Below are 12,327 nucleotides of genomic sequence, written 5' to 3' on the forward strand. Positions count from 1 at the left end.
ATATTTATAGTATAATTATGAGCTCACTGCGATATGTGATATGGAACAACGAGCAGATAAATCAACACTTGATCCAGGTTGTAATGTGTGTATTGTTACAAAAAAAGTTGCATCAGCATTTGTATGTTTTTTACATATGTAATGTCTAAATTTAAGAGCATCTTGTATACATATTTCATTTTTTGCCAGCATTTGCCCCAATCAGCCCCGATGTCCGCGGTCCAGTGTGCTTCAATTGTGAACAACAGGCCAACATTGACGATTGTTATAAGATCCGCATATGCGGGCGTGATGAGGTATTGTCGTCGCGATATGTTTCAGATTGTATGTTCTCATATTCACTAATACATTGTGGTTAATTTTTTAATCGCAAAACCAACATTTCTATCGAAAGCTGGTTTGTTCGCGTTCCATTATAAATATATCTAGAATTATTTTATTTGTTTTCGAACTGTACATGTGCCGTTTGTTTTTAGTTCTTCAACGGCGTAAACTTTATTTCAAACAAAGATCAGTTATTTTTTTACAAGAATTAGTTTGTTGTATTAAAATATGAAACAAGCCCTGTTTGACACGTATTAGTTGTGTTTTATGATATGAAACAAGCACTGTTTGACACGTATTAGTTGTGTAATAATATAAACAAGCCCTGTTTGACATGTATTAGTTATGTTATAATATGAAACAAGCCCTGTTTGACACGTATTAGTTGTGTTATAATATGAAACAAGCCCTGTTTGATACGTATCATTTGTGTTATAATATTAAACAAGCCCTGTTTGACACGCATTCGTTGTGTTATAATATATAACAAGCCCTGTTTGACACGTATTAGTTGTGTTCTAATATGAAAAAGCCCTGTTTGACACGTAGACGTTGTGTTATAATATGAAGCAAGCCCTGTGTTACACGTACTAGTTGTGTTATAATTGAAAACAAGCCCTGTTTGACACGTATGAGTTGTGATATAATATGAAACACGCCCTGTTTCACACGTATTAGCTGGGTTATAAAAAGAAAAAAACTGTTTGACACGTAGCATGTGTTATTACATGAATGTGTTCCTGTTGAATGGGTATATTTTGGGTTATAATATGGAACCGTTTGACTTGTATATATTATGGTATAATATAATATCGCCCTGTTTGACGATTAGTTGGAATATTGTCAATTTGTGTGTTTAACACTTATGCACTGTGTTATTGTATGGTATATTTCCTGTTTGACAGGTATATTTTGCGTTAAAGTATGGGACTATCTATGTTTGACGCATATATGTTGTGAGATAATATGATTTTGTCCTTATTGGATGAGTATATGGCGTGTCATTATATGACAAATCCCTGTTTGAAGATTATATATTTTTGATAGTATGCCACTGTGCATGTTCCTATTCCTCTAATAATACCACACTGAACCTGTTTTACACGCATATTTTTTATATGGCATGTATTCCGTTTATTTATCCTACCATGTTGTGTCATAATATGTCACTGCCCCCATTTACACGTTTATGTTATGTTATCATAATTCTGAAAGATAGCACTCCTCAATTCGTTGCCACAATATCAAAGCACATGTGAGGATGATCGGTTGTAAAACTCGTTAAGTGAATGTTTTTATCTTTCTGTTAAGTAATTATCCATTCGCTATTTTCAATTTATTTTCAAGAAATAAGAAAACTTTGCACCAAATATACTTTAAGATTTGAAGTGATTTAATGTGTGAATGTAACATTTCAAGTCAACCTATAGGAGTTGATGGCTGCGAGAATTTTGTGTTATCAAATGACGCTGCCCCTATTTTACACGTATATGGTGTGTTATAGATGTGTCAAATAGAAGCCAATCTGACATCAGCAGCTGGCCACCAAGCGTTTTGGAGAACACGGTGTGTTCATGAACCGGTAACTAAACATGTGTTCCTTGTGGATACAATTTAGATTTCCCCAATGACACGCTAAATTGATAAAGGTTTAAATATATTTTTATAACGATATTCTGATCTTGGAACGAAAATGTATAAGCTATGAAAAAAAGTTCGTATTTGCTAAATTTGACACAATTATAAATACTTTTACAAGCGGGTTATTTAAATGTTTATATCTGTCGTCTGTTTCAAAGACTTGCAGGTCAGCGCAAGTCATACAATCCCAGTTAATGGCTCATGGTAAGCATATTTATGTTTAAAAAATATATATATATAAACATGTATTCAGAATGCATGAGCAAAGAACAAAACTTGTTATTTATTAATAGTGCTTCGATTTTTGTATACACACCATCACAATGTATTACAATCGGAAAGAAACTTTATACATAATACAGTGAGATTTGAAATGTTGCTGTAACCCTTATTGCACATTGCGTTTTGTTTTGTGTTTTAGGGAGTGTAAGTCAGTGTAACAAATAGAAAAAAAAACGCAGTATGTGGAGGATTAATTGTTGTGACAGATCATCATCAAACAATGTATTCTCGTTTAGCGAAACATATCAAGGTATAAGCACATAAAAAGCACATGCATATGAATATGCGTGTATTATTAAGAGATTAATACATTTCGGAGCCGGGGAAAGGCTAAATCTTAGCACAGCCTACACAATAATTGAAATATCGGGGCTATTTTAGAGTCACCAATTTACCGGTTTAATTCATACTTTATAAAATGCCATTTTCATTTATTTAAATTATTTGAAATAAATTAATGGTCTCTTGCAATACAATAAGCAAATAAGTATAGAGAGGCCGGTTTGAGAGCAAGTCTATGTTGATTAACCGTCATACATTGTTCCAAATGTTCAATTGAATGGTAGGAAAGATTTGGGGTATTTGCTAATGCATTTAGTTAAGAATGTGTAGGTATTTACTTTACAAGCACATCTTATGCTTAAGCATTGATACTGTTTTGTGCTTGATGGCTACATCGGCTCATCATCCGAGATTTTTTGTGATACATGTATATTAACAACCGTTCTTCCGTTAGTATTCGAAGTTTATGGCGTTTCATAGTAATTCATGCAATGTCAAACTCGTTCAACATGTGTAATTTACGTTTGAGACTGTCACAACTGCATACATCGGCCCCCATTTCAAGGTATTTTGATTTAATCGTTTAACATGTCGGCCATCTTTTCCGTTTTATGACGTCAGCAGCGTGCGTGTTAAAGTTCGCCTGTACTATGATCATGCCGAGCTATAGCGAAATACGTTTGGATAAGTTGTGGAGCAATGATGGGTTCTTTCACTTATAAACATATTCGTTTTTACCCCTTTACACAAGAACGTAATCATACATTTGCGGTTATTGGACGGAGCATTTGATTTATTTCAGGTAAACCATGTACGATGGCGTGCTGCAAAGAAGACCTCTGTAACCAATCGTGCCCCGGTAAATAAATATTTTGAAGCAAACAACTAATCGCCGAGCTCTGTAATAACGCCTTTCCCATGCAATTAATTTGTCGGCAATTAACCAGTAGACGAAATGTGTAATCCATTATGTGTAAGTTTAAGTTTCGCAGCATGCACTAGTACACGAAATCCCCTATCCACCATGCCTATGTAAGTATTTCACTAGTACACGAAATCCGCTATCCACCGTGCCCATGTAAGTATTTCACTATTCCACGAAATATGTCAACAATCCTGACCGTTAAAGTATTAGTGTCACAGTCGTTCAATGGGAGACGAACTCTGTAAAAATCCTGACCATGTGAGTATTAGTTTTCCGAATATTTACCAACACACGACCTCTTGAATTAATGTTTTCTCTGTATGTTTTACTTCCTTAAAATTTTACTAGTAAAGGACCTCTGTAAAACATTTCTACCGCTGTAAATATAAATTTTGGTAAAATTAAATTATAGACGACAACAAATAACTAGAAGGCATGAAAGTATGCCTATCGCGGCAATCAACTAACATACTGTCTCTGTGGCATCTAATTAATCGTGGTGATGCAAGTGTATAGTTCGCAACAAATAACTAAAAGACAGTCTCTGTCTTCTCATGAAAGTGTTTCGCGGCAATCAAGTAGCATATTGTCTCAGTAATAATTTCTGCCCATTAAAGTATTATTTTTCCGGCCACTAATTTTAAGTAATTCGATTAATTTGTTAACTATTGCTATTTGTTTCTATTGAAACATACATGTTTTATTTGTCAGTTTCATCCTTATTAGAGTGTGCGTGTATCTGCTATTTAATTATATTGTTTACATCCCCTAAGAAGGTGTAATTTTGTTTATTTATGTTGCCAAATATCGGTTATATTGGGACATTGCCGTTATAGCTCGAAAAATATCATGTAATCGGTCATTGTAAACTTCCCAAATATATTAACCCTTCTTCGCCATCCATTGTTTGAAAGGTACTAATAAAAGGGACCTTTTCCCCTTTTTTTGGTAAATTGACAAAAAAATAAAATGTTTAAGATTCGCAAATTTTCGTCGTAGTTGATATTTGTGATGAAAACAGTAATACTGAACATTTACCATGCTCTCAAGTATTCATTACATTGTATATGCATCTTTTTACGATTTAAAAACTTGAAAATTATATGGTATTCTTGTTTTTGACTGGAGCTTTTTAGATCCAATGTGTACATTTATCAATAAAACGTACATGTATTTAATGACAAACTTCAAAAGTTGAGGGTGACGTTTTTTCTTTCTTTAATTGTATTCTTGTTTGTGACTTGAGCAATTTAGATCCAATGTTTACATGTATCAATATAAAGTATTTAATGAAAAACATGAGTAAATCAGTGAAAATGTCCCTTTAAGAAGCAGAGCTGGGTGTTATGATCAGTCATTCGATATGTGTTGCTGTATTAATTACTATTACCAGTGATTATTAAGGATCCTGTTGAGCCATGCCCCATGAATGTTTATTCTGTTATTTTTGTTTTGAGAGTGAATTTCGAGGAGACTTTTTTAGTGTTGAATGTTAAGGTGTCTATTCTACGCCTGAATAACAATTTTCTTTACATTGTTAATTTTCAGGATCATCTTAAGCGACGACAAAAAATCTTCTTAGATGTGAAATTGACGCAGTATAGAAAATTAAAAGATATTAAAACGATGCGTGTACTTTTTATTTCTTATTCTTCTAATGCACTTTCGTCCTATTGACACAATTTGAACATTGAACGATTTTTGATTTCTTAAAGCCATATACACATATGGCTAATATTCTCATTCTTATCAGCATTGGTATCGATTTAAATAATAAATCCTATAGTCGGCGTAGTTCAAACATAAAACGAGAATTGTATCGTTTATCGCAGTTTTCTACTTGTGACTTTTAGTTAACAACGGTTTAGTATGGTTTTAATTTTCTTATGGCATGTATATGCTACGAGAGCGGACTACCACATATGGGTAGGCCAATCTTTTTGTATACACTATTACAGTCATTAAATATGCCACGATAGAACCAGTACGTGGTGTCTTTGGAGAAAATCTAAAGACCTCCCACACAGTGGAACCCACGATCTTCCGATCGCTTGGCGGACACCACAACCATTACGCCACGGCAATCGAATCCTCTTTACACTTGATAATAAACGATTGCATAAGATAAACTCTTACTTTCTGTATACACTACGAAAACAGATAACTGCATACGATCTATCTAAACCTAACCTTCTGTTTATTTCTTATAACCAACTTGAAGTAAAGTTGATTTGTCACCGTGAAATCAACATCTAGTCCTACATGTTAAAAGTACGAGATGAATTACACATACTTTTAACGGACAGTGCAACCTATTTTCACCATTATTTAGGAAGTGGTTATAAGAAATATTAACTGCTTGGACCAACATAAATTGTGTTTTTACCCTCTGTTTAAATATATTTGTAGCATTATGCTATTTTAAGTATACTTGACTCTGTAGTTAGCATGTTCATCTCATATTGCTGTTAATAAGATTATCAATTAATGCGATTACACAATTTAAGTTTTGACTTGGCTATTTTAATCGGTTTACAAAATATATTTATGTACGTATTACGTAGATTTGTATCGCGTACAACGGAAATTGTCCATATGACCATCGCCCCAGTGTACGTTTTAGTTGGGATAAGGGGGACAGTGAGAGAAACATAACACGCCACGTTTAAGAAACGTCCCTAGGTCTTTGAGTACCGCACGTTGGTCTAACGTCTCGTGCAACAGCAGAACTATTAAGCTAGAGTTGAACGGGGCATTGAATCTGCGACCATTGAGTTGTAGCACAAATGTTTAAGCAGAACAGTCTAACAGAACATAATCGTTTATTTAGACTTAAGCATGTAAAGCCCATCGTCATTTACATACGTATACAATAACAGCATGAATTAAATACAAAATATAAATCATTTCGAAGAAAGATCAATTTACAATATAAGGAGTTAGAATATTATCGTGTTTCCGTGAGAATGTTATTACATAATTCCCAACGTAGTTGTATTAAACTATTACAACACTTATTATATTATTCTGCAACAAACTTCACTAGTGAACACAATTTTTATTTAATATGTAAGATATAACTCGTGTTTCATACATTCAAACCAGTGAGTATTTTTAACATAGACAATTACAGTAATATGAAGCTATATGGTGGGCATATAAAATCGCAGAAATTAAACTTTATAATAATAATAATGATAATAAAATCTTTATTTAAAGAAGATAGACTTGTTAAGAAATACAACACATGAAATGACATAATATACATTTAAAGGGTTAAATCGGTTTTATTTTTTGCGGAAGAAACATTCGAGACGACATTTTTTAACAAACTCTGTTTGTATACGGTACTTGTATGTTATTAACTTAAATGACTCATATGTTAACTTATACTTGTATGGTATTTTCATTCAAAGTTAAAAAAAGAAGAAAATATAGGATTGAGAAATGCTGATACCGTTAAAGCTGTTTGATATGAAAAAAAAACCTCCAAATTTGTTACACTAACTTGTAGTTAAGTATTGTATTAGCATAAGTATTAGCATTAGTGCTATCCCTTTGTTAACCATCTATACGAAAATCGAAACTAGTTGATCTATAGGGATATGGTTAAAAAAAGTAAACGTAAAATCTCCATGTATATACACTAGTCAATTTAACTAGTGTCGACCATCTATGCGAAACAAAAAAAATATAGATGCTCTAGGGGTATGTATGCGACAAAATTACTTTCGTATCAATTATACAAAACATTAACTCTTTGAAAAAACTAATAAAAAGCCAAACAGTACAAAACATACACAAACACAAATATTCAACAACTTGGGTATGTGAACATTTTGAGTACTGTGTAAGTCTTCGATTTGATAATTCAAAACTGTAGACATTAACGTGTCTCTTAGTTGGAAGGCTTTATGGTAGTATGTTGCCAACTTTGTATGCCCCTGAAGGAGGGCATATAGTGATCGCACTGTCCTTCCGTCCGTCAGTCTGTCTGTCTGACCGTCACACTTTGCGTTTAGGTTTCGAAAAATGCTCATAACTTATATGTCCTTTCAGATGTACCATTCATATTTGGTATGCATGTGTATATGGACAAGGCCTTTCCATACGCATACAAATTGTTTGAAATTAAGGTCCGCGTTTAGGTTTCGAAAAATGCGTTTAGGTTTAGAAAAATGCTCATAACTTCTATCAAAGCGTTTATCGGGGGCATATGTCATCTCATGGAGACAGCTCTTGTTTAAAGTATTTTTATTTTCGCTTAGAATTAATAGTATATATTTAAGCATACTCGTGTGTGTATAGAAATATTGTGAAACATATTCTTTCCGAATATGGACATATATGGGACAAAATGAAACTCGTCTTCTATATCATTTAGGTTGCAGAGGGTGCATTTTCTATATTGTCTATGCACATTATTATGACGACCGATTTCAATATTTAATTTGTGGGATGATAAAATGAGCACTAGACCACAAAGCCGCTTTTTGCACAGGTTGCATGGATAAGGTCACAATATATCAAATTTACCCAAAGATTTATTACACAAATTCAATGAAAAAGCAACAACTTTAACAAAAATTAACCATACCTTTTCATAAAGAGCATTCCAAGCCGCAATGATTTAAACAATAAACTAGAAATGGCGCGGCAGAGGCCGACGCGTATCCCCACGCCGCATGTTTGACCCAGGGGGCGCCCCAGGGTTGATACTGGGGCCATGCATTGTTGAGATTGACCGTATTGTCATAAAATATGTACAGTATGAGTTTGAAGTAAGTCGGTGTATAAATGAAGAATTCGTAGTAAAAAGCCAATTTTGGGTGGGCGTGGTCTATGTGGGCGAGGGCGCCCCAGGGTTGGTAATGGGGCCATGCATAATTGAGATTGACCGTATTGTCATAAGAGATGTTCAGTATCAATTTGAAGTAAATCGTTGTAGAAAGGAAGAAGTTATAGTAAAAGGCAATTTTGGGTGGGCGTGGTCTATGTGGGCGGGGGTGCCCCAGGGTTGGTAATGGGGCCATACATAGTTGAGATTGATCGTATTGCCATAAGAGATGTTCAGTATCAATTTGAAGTAAATTGGTGTAGAAATGAAGAAGTTATAGTAAAAGGCAATTTCTGGTGGGCGTGGTCTATGTGGGCGGGGCGCCCCAGGGTTGGTAATGGGGCCATTCATAGTTGAGATTGACCGCATTGTCATAAGAGATGTTCAGTATCAATTTGAAGTAAATGGGTGTCGAAATGAAGAAGTTAATATAAAATAACATAACAAAATGAGTGAAAATCTCTGACCTGGCCCCACCCCAACCCCCATAACGTTTGACCCAGGGGTCAGATCAAAATTCAAAATAGTGCAGGGTCGCACATATGCCCATAGCTACCATGTATGTAAGTTTCAAGGTTCTAGTGCTTATAGTGTAGGAGGAGATAGTTGCCAGGACGGACGGACAGACAGACAGCGGAGATAACCGCCATATCCCCACGCATTTCAAAAAGCGCGGGGATAAAAAGATAGGCCATGCGTTATGCAAGAAAGAACTCGACGCGAATCAAGGGTCACTGTTTTACGGCCATCTATTTTCCGGCTTCGTACCGTTGGATGAGGGTTTCCCGCCATCTGTCAAAGTCTCATGTAGTCTCCAACATTCAAGCAAAAGAGTGATTTTCTGTTAAACATCAATGTTTCCCTACCACATGCACAAACAAACATTCTAAAATAAAGTCATGGCAAGTGCCCCTACAGAGAATTGTGTCTTCTTATAAATGATGTTCATGTTTTTAGAGAGTATAGGATTGCACTCCAAAAAGATTTAGTATATTGTAACCATAAGCGCAGTATTTTTTGCCACATAAATGGCTAATTAATGTTAATGCAAGTAATCCCAAGAATGGGTATTTTGTTTTAATTTCTGAAAAAGTTCACACAAATAGAAAAGAGAAAATTAAGCATCTATTCGTTTTTTGTCTTTTGTTTGAAATAAAAACATCAGTTAATATATCTTAAATGGTAAATTTCGCATAGATTTTTACGGAAAGGTGTACGATTTGATGTGCAAACTCACTACATTTTGAATTTTAAAAGCTGATTTTTGTAAGGTTTTATAAAATTATTAAAATTTGTATAAATACCAAGGAAATGTTGGAGAGTATATTATTGCAACCTCATGTTTTATTCATACATATATCAATGGCAATGTGATTATTCATCGATTACATTGATTACGAAATCATGTATCTGACATGACTTTAAGGGCCTCAATTTTAACATCTTAAGTGCTCATGGTATAACATATATCAATAAATTTATATCCATTTGTATAACAAAAGATACAGTAGAATAAGCCTTTTACATTATAAATAACATTGTCTGAAACTCATGCAATATGACACACAACGTGTTAAGTTGCGATAAGCATGCACTCACTGTGCAAGAGAATACTAAACGCGTGTTATAGAGAATAAGAGAAGTTCCTTATTAAGAAAATACATGCGATTAAAAGTTTGTGAAAACAGAAATCAAAAAAATGTCTTAGTCTTGTGTCAAGCAAGTAAGTAAAAATAATTAAAAAGCGGCATTTCATTGATTAATTAGCGCTTATGTTTTTCACTTATATTAATAATGAACGTATGAACTCCGTAAATGAAGAAGCACATCCGTTCTGTTGATCACACATTTTTTTTCGGACAACGGTCTATTGTTTCTCTTCCAGAAATAGAATAGTCGTTTACTTATGATTTTATTTAAGCAGTTAAATACTTTCAACGTAAAACAGCTTGTGAAAGCGATTGTTTTTAAAAGGAGTACATTATTGAAAGCATTTGATATTGAAGGGTTACAAATAACCGGTATATATATATATATTCAATTCCCTCTTATTTCTGGAATAGTTTAAAGCTGTTTATGGAGGGTGATATTATTCCATAGCACAAAAAAGGGGATCGTTTTGATTTGGTATGAATAATTAAAGAGGGTTGTTTCAGTAGACGTTAACTTCATCACTATATACATGTTTTGATGTTTTTGCAAAAATATTAATAATATTTCGGATGCACAGTTCGGATGTAAAAAAGTTCGCTCATAGATTTATGGTGATTCTAAATGAATATTACGTCATTAGTCTCTCGCCTTCTTTTGAAATTTTACAAAACAAATACCAGAATAAATATTATTGTAAAAGACAATCCGTTCATAAATATCAATTAGGGTAAACATCAAATAAAAAATTTAACTTGATAAACCAAGGACGTTCTTAAGTTTTTAGTATTGGAAGATCTAATATTCAGTCTTGGAATATTTTATGTTAAGTATTAAAATGTACAGGATACAGTCTTGAAAGAAATCATAAAACTCCTTTTAAAATATGGAATAAACATGTATGATATTTCGTCTTTTTATTCATTCTTGCGGGACATAGTGTTACATAATTCGGTGGAATGGCAACGCATACACAACTTCAAGAACACAGATTAAGTTTGAAGTGGAATTTTATTCTGTTATTTAACAATTCCATCAAAATGGTTTTGTTAATAAGATTCAGTAACTTTCAAGTTCGTAAAATATTTAAGTTCAAAAATGAAACACATGGCGATCGGCCCGAATCTTACGGGCCTGGCCCGCGATTTACAAGTAAATTGTCCAGTTTTTATATATTTTATGCAATACAAATATATATTAATACAAGTAATTATTGAACAAACAACGTCTATAAATGATACAACAATAACGTAATGGCTATATTCCTTACTTGTTTGTACAGTTTTGTAAAGTTGTAGGCACATCATTATGAAATACAATACATAGTATGTTACTGTCCATTGACAAGACGTGGAATCACATCATATGTCCAATGACGCGGATCAAATGTCCGGCTGTAAGTACATGTGTTGTTTATGGTACATTTAAGTTGTTGTTTCGCTGTTACGTGAGGCGTTCCCCATGGTCCAACAAAGCTGTTGTTCATGTTGAATGAGTTGCTATCGTTATTGTCAAGAAGTGAAGCTGGTTGTTTTTGTCCAGATTGATTCTCACCTGGTCGTCATTTCTAATCTGCGAATTGGGGCTCACATTGCGCTGCTGGTCGGACTTACGAGTCTCATACCGAGGCTGGCTTGATCGTTGTTGTTTATATATTTGGTATTGGATCCATCGTCATCACGTTGTGGGTGTTTCTACCATTAAGGAGCATGCGTTTTCCAATGACGCGGATCGAATGTCCGGCTGTAAGTACATGTGTCGTTTATGGAACATTTAAGTTGTTGTTTCGCTGTTACGTGAGGCGTTCCCCATGGTCCAACAAAGGTGTTGTTCATGTTGAATGAGTTGCTATCGTTATTGTCAAGAAGTGTAGCTGTTTTTTTGTCCAGATTGATTCTAACCTGGTCGTCATTTCTACTCTGCGAATTGGGGCTCACATTGCGCTGCTGGTCGGACTTACGAGTCTCATACCGAGGCTGGCTTGATCGTTGTTGTTTATTTTGTTGGTATTGGATCCATCGTCATCACGTTGTAGTTGTTTCTACCATTAAGGAGCATGCGTTTTCCAATGACGCGGATCGAATGTCCGGCTGTAAGTACATGGGTTGTTTATGGAACATTTAAGTTGTTGTTTCGCTGTTACGTGAGGCGTTCCCCATGATCCAACAAAGGTGTTGTTCATGTTGAATGAGTTGCTATCGTTATTGTTAAGGAGTGTAGCTGTTTTTTTTTCGTCCAGATTGATTCTCACCTGGTCGTCATTTCTAATCTGCGAATTGGGGCTCACATTGCGCTGCTGGTCGGACTTACGAGTCTCATACCGAGGCTGGCTTGATCGTTGTTGTTTATATATTTGGTATTGGATCCATCGTCATCACGTTGTGGG

General features: G+C 34.5%; 3 protein-coding genes across 23 annotated transcripts in view; 2 read left to right on the top strand and 1 right to left on the bottom strand.

The window, feature by feature from the left end:
- LOC127867293 (neurogenic locus notch homolog protein 1-like) overlaps positions 1 to 5,081 on the top strand; it is a 279,268-nt gene extending 274,187 nt beyond the window's left edge. For 16 of the 20 annotated variants that reach the window (XM_052408354.1, XM_052408357.1, XM_052408358.1 and 13 more), the window contains 5 exons: positions 190 to 296; positions 1,829 to 1,906; positions 2,124 to 2,169; positions 3,332 to 3,388; positions 5,003 to 5,081. In XM_052408354.1, the coding sequence (XP_052264314.1) occupies positions 190 to 296; positions 1,829 to 1,906; positions 2,124 to 2,169; positions 3,332 to 3,388; positions 5,003 to 5,013 (299 nt within the window). In that variant the 3' untranslated portion in view covers positions 5,014 to 5,081. The remainder of the gene's footprint in view (positions 1 to 189; positions 297 to 1,828; positions 1,907 to 2,123; positions 2,170 to 3,331; positions 3,389 to 5,002) is intronic. The other 4 variants (XM_052408343.1, XM_052408345.1, XM_052408344.1 and 1 more) reach the window with 4 other exon arrangements.
- The window catches only part of LOC127867299 (mucin-5AC-like), a 237,996-nt gene that overhangs the window by 181,169 nt on the left and 44,500 nt on the right, over positions 1 to 12,327 (top strand). The window lies entirely within an intron of this gene.
- Positions 1 to 12,327, bottom strand: part of LOC127867301 (uncharacterized) — a 226,937-nt gene that overhangs the window by 150,312 nt on the left and 64,298 nt on the right. The window lies entirely within an intron of this gene.

Source organism: Dreissena polymorpha, chromosome 2 (genome assembly GCF_020536995.1).
Source record: "Dreissena polymorpha isolate Duluth1 chromosome 2, UMN_Dpol_1.0, whole genome shotgun sequence".
Taxonomy (NCBI): domain Eukaryota; kingdom Metazoa; phylum Mollusca; class Bivalvia; order Myida; family Dreissenidae; genus Dreissena; species Dreissena polymorpha.